A 15,909-nucleotide genomic window follows, 5' to 3' on the forward strand; every position below is an offset into this window, starting at 1 on the left:
ATATGTACATTTTCGTATTCCATCCCTTTAGATATGTGTGTATTAGGTTGGAGAATTGTTAGATTACTTGTTAATTGTTAGATTACTTGTTATTACTGCACTGTCGGAACCATCAACACAAGCATTTCGCTACACTCGCATTAACATCTGCTAACCATGTGTACGTGACCAATAACATTTGATTTGATTTGACTTATCACGGCTTCTGTACTTTCTCTCCTTTACTACCTTCTCCTCAGTTAAAGATCACCCAGCATGCTCTGCTCCCGGTGGGCGGGAGTCTCAATAGTCTTTCGTACTGAGGTGTTTGTTCTGTTTTCGATGTCGGTTGAGACATATAATATTCTTGAATACAGACTGGGTGTCATGTTTTGGCTGATAAATGTAATAAAATGTGAATAAAATGTACATTTCAACTTTCAAATGATTACCACAAAGATGGTTGGAGGTCCACACATCAGAGAATGTTGACTTGAGTGGGAATATCCATTGTTATACATTTAGCTGTCAATCTTTCATAGGTAACCTATTGAAATCATAGAAATATAGATAATATAATAGACCTTCCTATTCAAGTTGACTTTCCATGTTGGGTGGACCGGCAGCCATATTTCTGGTAGTACTAGACAGTTAAAAATTACATTTACATTTGAATGGTGTACCAGCTAAATTGCAGTGGTTTGCAGGGATAGGTTCATTCTATTCATATTTGTATTATTATTATTGAAATGACACCTAGCCTGTATTCGAGAGTATGCTGTGTCTCAACCGATGACTGGCATAACACAGACACATCAGATAATGTAAAATAGTGTCTAAGAATCGGAATCCATGCGTTTTTAGATAATTGACGTTAAAGGTAAAAAAATAAAAAATTATATTAAAAAACTTTTCTCCCCAAGAAATCATAGAATAGTTTGACAGCCCTGTTTATAGGCTTTCAAATGATATCCACCTCAACCATTTACCTTTTTCAGTAATTAAGACATGGCTTTACACAATTACTGTTGCTGTTTACGCAATCCAATAACAGGCCATTATAAATCGCAATCTGGGTCAGATGGGCATAATTTGAAAGGTTGTTCTATTGCCAACATGACTAGCTAAATGATAAAATGGCCTTATTAAGAATCTAATTATTTCACTCATCCCTGTTTAAGACATTAGAGACTTGAAGAAGACCAGAAACGAGGTTCGAGGTTGCAGCTTGAGTGTCAATAGACCTAATTGAGGTGAAGAAGGGGGTAAATAGCAAGTGGATGACAAGGCATTTTGACATCCCTGTGTGAAATGCTCGCCCTGCATCATCTGACTATGGAAGATGGACCACAACTGGTCTGAATGATGAGCAAAATCCCTCTTCAATATGAACATTTAATGAGTGAAGAGAGTGATGGTGTAGGTCTATTGGGGCCCATTTTTGGATGAGCTGGTTTCAAAACGAATATGCTCTTCTTCTTTTCTTTTTAGAAAATAAACTGTATGGAGAAAACGGTAGCATTGTTATTTACGAGGCAAACTACCGCGACCAAAATCCAGAACACGTCACTTCCAACATTACATCTCCATGGCAACATCGCAACCAACGTCACATCTGTAACTCCACAGCTGTCGAACGTCAACACGAATCACTACTCATGTCACGTGTTTATCCTGGGCGGTTCTTAAACTCTCCGTTACATGACGGTTGTCATTTCTTCTTGGTGCAGAGCATAAATCATCCGTGGTATGTGACGGTCCAAACACAACGATCATCAATTTAATCGGCACGAGGTAAAGCAAAAAGAGCAAAGTAATCAAAGGGAAAGGAAATATTTCCGAAAAGATTTGTTTCCAGAGGACTCTTGCTCGCGGTAGCAAAGAGAGAGCACGAACAGTGGGTTTGCGTTGTTTCTAGCAAAGCTAGCTCACAGATCGTCCTGCATTCCTGTCTCTGGGTCGTGTGCATGCAGTTGTGTTTCGCATTGGCAAACAACCGAATAAAAAATATGAAACAACACAACCGCAAACAACCCTTGTTCCTGGCGTTCATCACGTTTTTAGGTGAGTATAGATGCTAGATGGGCACAATAAATACAATGAATCTAACGCGAATACACCATAACTCGGTCCTCTAACATATTTTAACCTCGTTTGCTGGTTTATGTAAACGTGTAAAGCTGGTTCTTCGTTTGCCCTTTGACTTGCATTGCCCTATGTTACAGGTCGATGCGGGTCCAGACTGAGTTGTTTGTCTTGCTTAGTGGCTGTAGTGCATGACGAAGTCAAGCGGTGCATGTGCGCTTTTGTGGCAATGGGCCCCTCACGTGATTCCAAAAGTGCTGTGACAGTGATAAAAAAAACTGGATTCATTATGACCTGTATCATTATTGTCACAGCACTCGGTTGTTTTGTTTATTACATTATATGCTTGTTTCTTGGCAAGTAACCGATTTAGTGCTTTGGGCAATAAGCTGGTAGTCATGTGCTGTAGAAGGCCATGCTATTTGTCACGAACCGGCTCAAAGCCCGTAACAAAGGGAGACAACGTGGAGATAAGGAGTAACAAAAGATATATTTATTAACTAAAGCAACTAAGGAAAATATCCAATGGTGTGTGTAATCAGTAGTCCGTAGTGTAAGTGAGTGTTTTGCATGCATGAATGTGATAATGCAGGGTGTTGAAAGGTGCCAAAGCAAACAAACAAAAGGCCACCAAGAACCACACCACAATCTACAACAGGTGTCTGCATGGAGAGAGTCTCCTCCATGAATGTTGAAGAGGTCTATTTATCCTGGGAGACACCTGGCCCAGGTGTTTCCCATGTAGCTGACGACCCTCTCAACTCCGCCCACCGGCATCCTAATAAGAAAACAAGAACAAAGACAGAATACGGCAGACAGAGTGGGAGGGTCGTCACATTCCCCCCCATAAAACCGGGGACCAACAAGGACCCCGGAACAACATACCAGCCTCCCGCGTCCCAAATTGACACAGGCCTCTGCGTCCCAAATTGACACAGGCCTCTGCGTCCCAAATTGACACAGGCCTCTGTGCCCCAAATTGATGAGGGTTTACGTGTTCACACTTACAATTTGCCCCAGCCAACCTCCTCCCCAGACCTCAGCAACCTTCGCACAGGAAGCAACATTTAAGAGGAAAGAAAACAAGACCAGGAGGGAGCAGACAGGACAGAGAGAACATGACAATACGAAACAATGGTTAGTCACGTAAACATTAGGAACAGGGCGCACGAGAGAGCGCATCAGCAATCACGTTTTCAGTCCCCCGGATGTGCCTCACATCGAGATGGAATGATTGTAAAAATAAACACCATCGCATTATCCTCTGGTTTGGACACATCATGGACCTCAAAAAAGTGAGGGGGTTATGGTCGGTGTAGACCACAATAGGTACTACCCCGACCCGACATACACTTCAAGTGTTGTAGCGCCCAAATGAGTGCTAGCGCTTCCTTTTCAATAACCGAATAGTTCAACTGATAATCGTTAAACTTTTTAGAAAAGAAACTAACAGGCTTCTCAATCCCAGACACATCTGCTTGCAGCAAAACTGCACCTGCCCCCACATGACTAGCATCCACCTGCAAGGTAAATGACAAATCCATGCGAGGAGCAGCCAGCACTGGAGTTGAGGTAAGCAACCTCTTTGAATCTTCAAAAGCGTGTTGACAACGAGTAGACCAAACGTAAACAGCCTTAGCTTTCAGCATATCTGTCAAGGGAGCGACCACAGTAGAGAAGTTATTACAAAAACTACGGTAATAACCAATCATGCCCAAGAAACGCATCAGTTCCTTTTTAGTAGTTGGTGGTGGAAAAGCATCAATAGCCACCACTTTAGCCCGAACAGGACGCACTTCACCCTGCCCAACCACTTTTCCAAGGTATGTAACGGTCGCCTGAGCAAACTCACATTTTGCCAGATTGATTGTGAGGCGACCTGCAGCCAGACGTTCAAACAAGGCTTGAATACGGGACAGATGTTCTTCCCAAGTATCTGCATAGATCACTACATCGTCCAAATAAACAGCGCACCCGGTCAGACCGGCGACAACCCTGTTCATAAGTCGCTGAAAAGTGGCAGGTGCATTGCGCAGACCGAAACTCATAACTGAATACGAGTACAGACCAAAGGGTGTAATAAAGGCAGAGATTTCACGTGCCCTACTCGTCAGTGGCACCTGCCAATAGCCTTTTAACAGGTCAAATTTGCTCACAAACTTAGCTGCACCGACTTGATCAACACAGTCCTCCATCCGAGGAAGAGGAAATGAATCTGGCTTTGTGACACTGTTTACCTTACGGTAGTCCGTACAAAACGGTTTGTTCCATCCGGTTTACTGACCAAGATACAGGGAGAAGCCCAACTGGAGAAAGAAGGCTCTGCTATCTTACTCTCCAGCATGTACTTGACCTCAGCATCCAGACAACGTAGTTTCTCTGAAGAAACTCTATAGAACCGCTGACGAATGGGGTCAGCACCTCCAATGTCAATATCATGTTCTATTAAGTTTGTACGTGTAGGTGTATCAGAAAATAAACCTGGAAATCTCTGAATCAGACCAACCATCTCTTTCCGCTCATCAACAGGTAGGTGAGTGAGAAGACTGTCTAAAATATCCAGTGTTTCTGAATTTTTCAATCTACCCTGCAATATACAATCGTCAGGACCAGGAACATCTTCCTCCTCATGCACAGATCTAGCACGACAAGAACCCAAGGAAACAACGGTATCAGCCAAAAGAACAGGTTTACCGTCCTCTGTAGAATCCCACTGTTCAGTCTCAGAGGAACGTGCATAATAGGGTTTTAACAGATTTACATGGCACAGCTGGTGTGCTTTCCTCCGTTCTGGAGTGGCAACTAGATAATTTTGCTCAGTGTACTGGCGCACCACTGTATATGGACCTTGAAACTTGGCTTGAAAAGGAGAACCAACAATTGGCAGCAGAGCAAGAACCTGGTCACCTGGACTAAAGTGACGAGGCTCAGTTCGGCGATCAAATATGCCCTTCACCAGCCCACAATCCAACATCAGTTTATGCAATGGAACTGACAGAGTGTTCAAACCTATTCCCCTAATTAGAACACTATTCCCCGAATCAGTCTCAGCAGAAAAGGGTAACACAGACTCCAACACAAATGATTCAGAGGCACCTGTGTCTCTCAGGATCTTCACTGGCACTAGGTCTTTACTTCCTAACATAGACACAAAACCTTCTGTAATGAAAGGTAAATAGTCTGGATCAATATGGACTTTCACATTCTCCTGGGCCTGAGGAAATGAGTCAAGAATGAACTGATGTGGAACAGGTGCAGCTAACGCAGCAGGCTTAGATTTAGCGTAAGCACCCTTGACCTGAGAAGTGGACATTCGTTTTTCCAATGACCTGAACCTTGACAGTAGTGACACTCCTGCCCAAAGTCAGCCTTACCATGGGAGTCAGGTTCAACCCTAGTTGAATAGAACTCTGCCCGAGAATCAAAGTATCTCGGTGAGCGAAGCCCAAATCTATCCGAACACCCCCACTCTTTCCGAATACGGGGTTTTGCAAAGACACTTTTGTGAGTCAACACATACTCGTCCGCCAAAACCGCAGCTTCAGCAACATTCTTTACTTTCTGTTCATTAATATAAGTGGCAATACGATCAGGAATTGTGTCCTTAAATTGCTCTAACATAATCAGATCACACAGCCCTTGGAAAGTCACAACTGCAGAGGCAGAACACCAGCGATTAAACTGTAAAGATAACTGTCGCGCAAACTCAACATGAGTCTGGTTATCGTCCCTTTTTAAAGTTCTAAATCGTTGGCGGTAAGCCTCAGGGACCAATTCATAAATCTGTAACACAGCTGTTTTAACTTTATCATAACTGGCACTGTCGTGTACACTAAGAGCTGAATATGCTTCCTGCGCTTTACCAGTCAGCACACACTGCAACATTAAAGTGCGGTCAGAATCAGGCCAACTCCTAGCGTCAGCAACCCGCTCAAACAACGAAAAGAATGTCTCGGGGTCCCTTTCATTAAACCGAGGCAATAACCGCAAGTTCCCAACAATATCAAATGTCTCTGGGGCACGACCAAAAGCGGAACTACCCCTAGGTAAATCTGGGTCACCTTCCCAAAACAAACTCTCCCCTGAGATCTTTCCTTCCCTAACCAACTCTATACGTTCTTGTTGCAACTTGATTTTAGCACGCTCCATATCTTGTTTAAATGCCAATTCCTTTTCATATTTCACACGATCATGCTCTAGCTTCTCACGATCATGCTCTAGCTTCTCACGATCATGCTCTAGCTGTAACAAAAGCAGTTCTTTCTGCTGTTCAAAAAGAAGGCTACTAGGACTAACCGATGGAATGGCCATTGTAACGTTATGGGGAGACAACAAATCCTCAGCAGAGGCTGGCCCGGTGGTAACTTCAAGAATACCACTCTCCATCAGATTGGCTTTCAATATCAACCTAATAGAATTCTTTAGACGTTTATCACTAATCTCAACCTTGTAGTGTTCCGCGACCTTCAACAGCTGTTCTTTAGTACCTAAATCTAACAATTCCTCTGATGGAGAGCGAATGAACTTATCTACATAAGACGCCATAATCACACAAAAAACAATTCTCGCTCTTCCCTTCTGCTGAGCACACCAGAACACAACCCGAGAATTGACAATCACCCTGAGCACCACAGAAGAGATGAGATATGGAGCTTCCCCAAAACCTACAATAACTCAACCCTAGTCTTCGTGCAGATTTGCGGTGGGAATTTACGCACTGTAGCCCGCTGGCAAGGAAATAGAACTCCCCAGCATGCTGGCAAATTCCACCAAGCCACGGATGTGCCCCGAGACAACTGCTCAGTCCACAGACACCACACAAAAATAACAAACATTAACCATGCCCAACATATTCCAAAAAATGAAACACGTCGCTAAACCTATCAGGGGAAAAAGGCTATAGCTCCGGGTAGCAAGTTCCACTACCCTACCCAAATCTCCCACCGAGGTACACAGCAGATTACTCACTTCAGACTGACGTCCCAACAGAAAGTAGAACAAGAGTTCAGGCTAGGCAGGGCCTGGAAACTAACCATTATACTCTCTCCAACGCAGCACACAAACCAAACAACAAAGGCAACCAATACTGGGCCGATCACACTCAAACACTATTCAAACCAAACACGTACCTCCACGGTCTCCCAAACCAATAGTTCAAAGATCCCGGACGAGCCCCCACTTGTCACGAACCGGCTCAAAGCCCGTAACAAAGGGAGACAACGTGGAGATAAGGAGTAACAAAAGATATATTTATTAACTAAAGCAACTAAGGAAAATATCCAATGGTGTGTGTAATCAGTAGTCCGTAGTGTAAGTGAGTGTTTTGCATGCATGAATGTGATAATGCAGGGTGTTGAAAGGTGCCAAAGCAAACAAACAAAAGGCCACCAAGAACCACACCACAATCTACAACAGGTGTCTGCATGGAGAGAGTCTCCTCCATGAATGTTGAAGAGGTCTATTTATCCTGGGAGACACCTGGCCCAGGTGTTTCCCATGTAGCTGACGACCCTCTCAACTCCGCCCACCGGCATCCTAATAAGAAAACAAGAACAAAGACAGAATACGGCAGACAGAGTGGGAGGGTCGTCACACTATTAGATCGCAGTAACATGTGTACAGCCTGTCCTTTGTAATCTTGTCTTTGTAGGACAAACTGGGCCTAAATGTAATCTAAATGGATACAGGCAACTAAGATAATGTCAAGATATTGTGGAAATTGATTGTCTATTTGTCTGAGGTAATAAGTGAGACAGAAATGAAAATGATCGATACAGACGAACCAATGATTTACCGGGGACATTTTACAGATCAATAACTATAAATTATTTATTTTTCTTCGGGAGTAGGTCAGCTTTAATATTGCAGCTTGTGGCTTCTATCAATGTAATTGTCCATTTCCAATCCCCCCTATTTTTTAAAGTGTAGGCTACATTTTTTTTAAATTAAATATATTTTACTAATTTATTCTCCCTATCCCTACCACCCCTCCCCTAATTGGAGTAAACTAATGGCCAACAATACTTAGGCTTCTACTTCCAGCTGATACATACTGTATACATTTTACTGACAGTATATTTTACACTGTTTTCTGTTTTTTTAGTTGACCTCAACCCCTCCTATCTATATCTGAAAACCATCCAGCTTTGATTTCTAGTGGCCATATATTTTTCTAATTGTTTCACAAAAGTTCTGAACCTTTCTATGCTCATAGTTTCTACATATTTTAAATTAAAGATGAACATTTTTGTTAAGAGTATTATTTCATTGATTTTTGTTTTATGGCTTTAAGTCAAACAGCAGAAATATTTGCAGCGTTAACTCCAGGTAAATGTTGCAATTCTTCAGCCATTCATGAATGTGCATCCATAAACAAGCTACATAAGGCCAGTACCAAAACAAGTGATCTAATGCAAGCTGTATGGTGCAGTGGTCTATTTTTTGGGGCTTAAATTAAACGGGTATACTTTAATCACAATTTTCTTTAATCAGTTTTGGTCTTTAATGCAGGGCCGACAGACAAGTTCCTTACCTTCTACCCCTTCCACTTGCCGCCTCCATTTTTGCGGTAATGCTGCAATTTTGGATAGAGCAGACATTTCCATATATTTCTGTTAACTGCATGTGACAACTCCACCAGTTCTATTTATTACAGCATTTAAATATATCTTTTATTATATATTTTGTTTTATTATCAATTATCAATTAGTTTGTTAACAAATATTACAATAAATATTTATTATTTTCTGGTGGATTATACTAAAATTGCAATCAGCTTGTTTTAAATATAGCAATATTTTTATTTATTTAATTTAAGTAACCGAAAGTGAGATGTAAACAACAATGAAGGGGAAAAGGCCATTCTGGAACACTGGGTGAGCCATTCTTACAAATCTGCTAGAGAACCAGTTCAGATTTTAAGTATAGCTTTTGTATGACTGAAGTCTTAAGTAAGCGGTCCAATGCTTAATATTTTCTGCCCTCCAAATCCATATTCATTACATAAATAGGCCTGCTCAATTTTCTGGCTTGGCGTTCCAAATAAAGTGGAATATCTTTTGCTCATATAATAAATAAATAAAGTATTTAGGTGTAGGCAAAGCCATAAGTAAATAGTTAATCAGGGTGATGTTTTCCACAAATAGACTTTTACTAGAGGAATGTGGAGTTTGAAATTAAATAAGTCTGCTAATATGGGCTATTGCCAACAGGACAATTGATAGCCACAACATTCAAAGTAGTAATAGTTAAGGGCAATATAAAAATAATTAATGTTGTGTTATTGTGATTGTCAATTTATCGTGATATGGATTTGTCTATATTGCCCAGCTCTAAACTTAATTGTCCTCAAGTTGCTGAATATTTTTTATATGTTTTACATCTTAGCCTAAGGTTTCCTCCTCTATTCCTACAAAAGTGAGGTAGTGGTGACAGTGTTAACTAGTATTTTCCTCTGCACAGGGAGATAGACGGACATTGGCCAAAGAGAATGTGAGCGATGACATCAACAATGATGTAGCCTTGGAAGCCACATGAAGCTAATTGTGATGAATGTGACCGTATTGTAGATTTTATTTTTTATTTTTATATTTTTTCAAATGAACCAAGTAGAACAGAAATGCTTCTTCATTCCAATGGTTCTTAAAAAAACACTTGTGTGAGTCAAGGGTTTCACATTTTGGGGAATATTCAGAGGTGGAAACTTTCTGTGGGAATGAACAGGAATATATGAATATAATTTAAAATGTAGATGTTTTTTGTATAGGATATATTTACCATATATGGAGACAATATCATGTGGAGACAGAAAAATGAACCTTTTACCTTGTCATAAGTAGACAATTTCAAATGATTTAAATCCTTCCAATAGAAATAAAAAACATTTAGTTATGAATTGAATTTTAATTGAGTTGACTCTTCACATGGAATGATTTCTCTGAACAAAAGATGGGGAATATTGAATGATCCATCGCATCTCCCAAAAACGTTTAACATCTGTAAATGAAAATAAAGCGTTGGTTGTCTTCCTCAGGATTCTCCCTGGACTTCCTCAATGTCCACCTCTTGAACATCAGACTCCGGGGTCTCATCTTCATTGTCACTTTCCAACCTTGAGGATGGATCATTGTCAGGCTCAAAAAGCCTCAAGTTTGCCCGGATGGCCACTAATTATTCAACCCTTGTATTGGTCAGCCTGTTGCATGCTTTGGTGTGTGTGTTCCCAAACAAGGACCAGTTGCGCTCTGAGGCGGCTGATGTTGGTGGGATTTGGAGGATGATGGAGGCAACAGGGGAAAGAGCCAAAGATCCACAAAGTCCCTTCCACCAGGTGACTGATGAGATATGTTGGCATGACTGCCATATTGCATCTCCATCCCAAAGCCCTTGCTTGGAAGTGTACTTCGCCAGACTGCCGAGAACCTTGCCCTCATCCAGGCCAAGGTGGCGAGACACTGAAGTGTTGACACCACAGGCCTAGTTTCTCTGCACCAGTGTGCTCTTGCTAGCATACTTGGGGTCCAACATGTACGCTGTGGCGTGTATGGGCTTCAGGCAGAAGTCAAAGCTTTTTGATGCATTTCAGAACTGCAGTTTCCTCTGCTTGGCGCAACAGTGAAGTGGGCAGGGCAGTACAGATTTCTTCTCTTACATCTGCAAGCAGAGTCTGAAAATCAGACCGGATGGCATTGTCGCCCTCAATCACTGCAATGGCCACTGCTATAGGTTTCAGGCTGCTTACCACTCTCTCCCAAAATACATAATCCAGAAGGATCCTCTTGATGGGGCTGTCTATATCAGCTGACTGCGATATGGCCATTTCTTGGAGACTCCTTCCCCACCCAAACGGGTGTTGCTGGGCAGCATCAATGTGGTGCTCTTATACTTCTCACTTTGCTTGGTGAGGTAGATTGCTGGAATAACTTGACCCTTCACATACCTAACCATTTCCTTGGCTGTCTTGTAGATTGTATCCATTGTTTTCAGTGCCATGATGTCCTTTAGGAGCACCTTCAATGCAGGAGCAGCAAGTTAGAAATGATTGAAACACACTTTCCTGTAGGCTACTATTTACTAGTTAACAAAATCATGCATGTCATAAAATATATTCACCCCACCCAGTATTGTAATCAAAACTTACCAGAAGGCATGTAGTCATTGGCTCAGACACTGTAGTAGTATGGGCTCAATAGCATCTCATTAGTGTGCAAGATCTGGAGAATCAGCTGATGGAAGAATGCATGCAGAGGGTTGCAATCGCATTGAATTGGGGATAGTGTTACCAAAATATGCCACAAGAACAAGAATCCCTGTTAAGCCAACTTTTTAAAAGAATTTAAGCAAATTTCCCAGGCTTATCTTAAATGGAAATTTACTGTAAAGTTTCCGACCCTTTGCAACCCTAGGTGTGACCCACTAAAGCGCTTGGAATTTGTGACTGCAAAATAAATGGAACCAGAGTATTGTTACCGCCCAATTAAGCCAACCCATTAAAGGAATTAGCCACAATATTACCCCAAAGTTACTGACCAACTCAATGGGTGCATCTCAAGTGTCTCACTTAATCTCCTCATATCTGATAACGCATGATGGGTGAAGGCAACATTATGGCGTTGAATGCCTCCAGAGGTTGCTTGTCTAGTTCTTTCACATCTATACAGATAGAGGAGAACACTCAAGACTATTGAGATGTACCCTGTGAGACCTAACCACCAGCTAGCTGAGGATCGGACCGAGCTGTATCTTTTTTTTCTATCCATGCATGTACTCTGATTGTAGACTGGCATTGGCTGTTTCACTTTATTGACTTATTGTTCCATTACAGCGGTCACGTTGCATCAGAGCTTTGCTGCCACTGACGTCCCGCCCACTGCTGCTGCCCCTCAAACCACGGCTCCGCCTCCTGCGCCCCCAGCCCAGCCTGAGAGGGGAAACTACACTGTAACCAACGGCAATGGGACCGTCTGTCTGATGGCCCGCATGGGACTGCAGCTCAACATCCGCTTCAGCTCTGCCTCTCTCAATAATGTACACACACGGACACATACTTGCACATACTTGCAGCCCAGGCACTCTCTCGCACCCCCACACTAACTTGTGTCTTGTCCTGTGTGTGCAGACTGTGCAAGACGTGTTGAACCTCCAGCCCAACGTGACTAAGAGCTCAGGGTCATGTGACTCGGACAGTGCCACCCTGCTGCTGATGGCTGAGGAGAAAACCAACCTCACCTTCGTTTTCTCCCTGGTCAGAGCGCTCTACCTTTTTTTTAGCTTCTCTTTACTTTGTTTTTCTCATCTTTGGCTGTACCATTCACCTCTTACCAGACAGACACACACTCACTAACACGTGGACACACACAGAGCGAGGCAGAGTAAACCCACAGAATAGATATGCCCTGGTGCCTGGTGTTACCAGCAGGAATGTCGTGTGTCGGCGGAATGGAGGTGATGGATGGCAGACAACTGATCTCTACATGACCTGATTAACCTGCACACACACTTTAACATAAGAATACACACATACTGAAACAACACGCAAATATCAACACAGGAAAACATTATCTGGGAATTGATTTGTTTACTCTATCAGTACATGTTTAAGGTAGTCTTCTGTATCAGTAGTACAAACCTTTCTGCACTAACACCTGACTGCCACAAGATGGAGCCTAATAAACAAGCAGAGAACAGGCACTCGTGATTTAGTTTGTTCCATCCTGGTTTAAATGGAGTGGGCTTGGCTCTGTAATCCTGTGTATGTGTTTGATGTACATACCGTGTCTCGTCATTGGTTCTCTTGTGTCTGCAGAATGCCACGTCCAGTAAGTACCACCTGAGTGGAGTGACTCTGTCTGCAGCCTGGCCGGACATGAGTGGTGAGTCTGGATCCATAGTTCACCAATCAATGGATCATCTCTGCAGCATATAATTTTGTGAATAATACATGATCCATCTATCTTCTTAACCTCCATCTGCAGTTTTTCCAGTGTTGAACCCTTCTATAATCCTCCCTTTCCCACCCCACCTATAACCTCACTGTTGTCTCTCCAGAGCCCTTCTCAGCCAGTAACAGTAGTCTGGACTACCTGCGTGGTACCCTGGGGCGTAGTTACATGTGTCGTGAGGAGCAGACTCTGGCTGTGGCTGTGAACTTCTCTCTCAACACCTTCCAGCTGCAGGTGCAGCCCTTCGGCCTAACCGGGGACCAGTTTGGTACAGGTACTATACTGGGTGTTACTATGGGACTTCTTTCAAGAAAGTGGTTATCCAGAGTTCTGAGATTGGAGTAATAGATGGTCACTAATTCAACTCTTGCTTTTTTTCTTTCCATTTTTTTCCACCTGTCTCACCTGCTCTTTTCTTTCTCTCTCCATTGGGGTCTCTCCTCTCTCAATCTCTCCAGCGGAGGAGTGTCAGCTGGATGAGGATGACATGTTGATCCCCATCATCGTGGGCACTGCGCTGGCCAGCCTGGTCCTCATTGTCCTTGTGGCCTACCTTATCGGCAGGAAGAGGAGCCATGCCGGGTACCAGACTATCTGAGATTACTTCCTGTCAATTGACCCCCCCCCCCACCCCCACCCGATTGACTGAACCTCACTCCGACCCTCAACTGAACTTCCCCAACCCCATTCAGTTGGTCTTACCGTAGAATCCTTGCTGCCACCTCCTCCCCTTTGTACTCACTTACTCCACGTTGGGTCTCCATGGGGTTGATTTGCACTTTCAGAACTGAACTGCTCCTTTGTATGCTGACAGATTGTAATGACATAACGAAACATTCAACACAGTCACTCAACACTGCAAGAGGGGATGGTGTGGTGGCGTGCTCATAACCATATGCTGAATAATAATCCACACTCTGTGTAGCCTGAGGTATTTTTATCATGCTTACGTTTTACTGGTGTCTGACATGGGAATTCTGAGGGATTGTTTGTTTACAAGCATTGCTGCTGCTGCTTAATGGCTTTTTTTGTTTTTGATGATGGCCATTGTCAGTCACATAATAGGTCACTGTTACTCTTGTGTGAAGGGAATATTATGACTGTAGCTGGCTGCTCCCCTCTCTCAACCAATGAAAGTTAACTTGTTGCATAATGTTTGCAACATCATTGAATATGGAGTTGATGGAAGTTGCCTCTAACCGCTGGTCCGGGGTCAGATATTTTTGTATCCTGTTTGTTAGGAGTTGAATAATTTGACCTTAGATCTGTGGTTAGGGGTTTAGCTTGGGACCGGAGGTCAGCTGCAGATTGGGAATGGTAGTGTTTGTCAATCCATAGGGGCACATTTTTGTTTACTTTGGGTTCCCCTTGGAATGGATTGAGGAACAAGGATGAAGGTAATTGGATGGTAAAGCAGTTGTCTGCAGAGAGGGGGACTAATTTATGGTAATCAAAGTCCACAAACCACCCTATAACCCCTAAATAACTTGGAATCTCTACTTTGTCTGACTAGTACATTTGCAGGGCTCGAGGTTGTTTCTGGACCAGGCCTCAGATTTTTTTTCTTATGATTCTAAGAGGGAATGTGAAACAGAATTGACAGAACGAGCATCACGCTACACTAGAATGAAGGAACGTGGTGGGCGTGCGTGTGCTCCACTTAGACATTGGTATTACAGCGCACTGTACCATGGCTGTTATGAAACATGACTACCATGTTACTACCTAATTGATGTGCCAATTCTTTCCCCTTAGCAGTGAATTAAACCTGGTTTTATGAATACTGGTACTACCAATTATAGTTACATTAAGACAGATCTGTTGGTACTTCCAGTGATTATGTTAAGTAAAATTACATGGTGCTCAAAGGCCGAATACTAGTTTAAAATGTAACTGGACATTTAAGTGAATAGTTGTTTTCTCAAGTTAGGGTTCAGGCTATTATAGTTAGAACAATTTAAGGGAGTTGGCGTTACTGTCCATAGTACAACACCATTTTAGAGAGGAATACATCTTAAATGCCCGTGCCAAATGGAATCTGTGCCTCCCCACTTACAAGAAGGACGGGATCTATGCCAATGTTATAGTTTCTCTCAGTTATGTCTCAAAGTACACCCTATTCCCCATGTAGTGCACATCTTCGTTGTCATTGGGGACATACCCTTTCTATCTACACAGCATGTGACCTTGTTAGGGACATTCCCTTTGTTGATTTGCCTGGCCTATTGAATGATCATAGATGATGCATTGTTTGTAGTGAAACGGGGAAGTGAAAAGGATGTGAACTTTCACTCCACCCCTCATTTAGAATTGTTAATATCCATATGTAGTGATTCAGGGCTGGATTCAATCAGTATCAGAGCGAGATGTTCCTGTGTTTGGAGACTGCATTAACGTAAGCGCTACATGTCAACTCAATCAGCAATTACCTGCATTTTAACGCGGCTGTTCCGCGATACAGATTGGATCCGGCCCTTAAGGTTTAAAAGAATGTTTTAATTGTTTTCTAAAAGCGGAGCAAATAAAAAAGGTGAGGAATGAGCTCTATCTAGTTTGTCTTGGTGTTTGACAGGACCCTTGGTTCTATTCGAGATTGCTTGTATTGGAACACAAATCGCTAAGCTTGGAGAACAAAGCAATACATTTTGCTTAAATGTAATCGACTAATTAACTTCCAATTGAAGGTTAGTGAGAGAGCAGGCCTTTGTTGAAAAGAGTCAACTTTGGTCCAATTAAACCAGTCAAATTCCAACTTGAGGTATGATCGCACATCATACATTGAGTCAATGCAAGATTGCATGAACTTATATGCACACTTCAAGTTATGATTCAGGCCTAAGTGTGCACTTGCTCACTCTCCCTCATGGATTTTAAAGCATTGGGATGGTGTAAGTATGGTCTAGAG

At 42.6% G+C, this 15,909-nt stretch overlaps 1 protein-coding gene across 1 annotated transcript; it reads left to right on the forward strand.

Annotated features, from left to right (window-relative positions):
- Positions 1–1,655: 1,655 nt before the first annotated feature.
- LOC124044284 (lysosome-associated membrane glycoprotein 1-like) lies at positions 1,656–15,551 on the forward strand. The gene is made up of 6 exons (XM_046363931.1): positions 1,656–2,043; positions 11,888–12,090; positions 12,182–12,307; positions 12,869–12,935; positions 13,111–13,278; positions 13,463–15,551. Exons 1-6 carry the CDS (start codon positions 1,947–1,949, stop codon positions 13,600–13,602), a joined length of 801 nt encoding a protein of 266 aa, XP_046219887.1. The 5' UTR covers positions 1,656–1,946; the 3' UTR covers positions 13,603–15,551.
- The last annotated feature ends 358 nt before the right edge of the window (positions 15,552–15,909 follow it).

This window comes from Oncorhynchus gorbuscha, linkage group LG01, assembly GCF_021184085.1.
Source record: "Oncorhynchus gorbuscha isolate QuinsamMale2020 ecotype Even-year linkage group LG01, OgorEven_v1.0, whole genome shotgun sequence".
Taxonomy (NCBI): domain Eukaryota; kingdom Metazoa; phylum Chordata; class Actinopteri; order Salmoniformes; family Salmonidae; genus Oncorhynchus; species Oncorhynchus gorbuscha.

Bases quoted from the DNA above. Each gene is read 5' to 3' on its own strand.
- LOC124044284 (XM_046363931.1), top strand. From the start codon at position 1,947: ATGCAGTTGTGTTTCGCATTGGCAAACAACCGAATAAAAAATATGAAA. The intron at 12,308-12,868 runs GTCAGAGCGCTC...TTGTGTCTGCAG, and splicing joins TCACCTTCGTTTTCTCCCTG to AATGCCACGTCCAGTAAGTA. The intron at 13,279-13,462 runs GTACTATACTGG...CAATCTCTCCAG, and splicing joins CGGGGACCAGTTTGGTACAG to CGGAGGAGTGTCAGCTGGAT.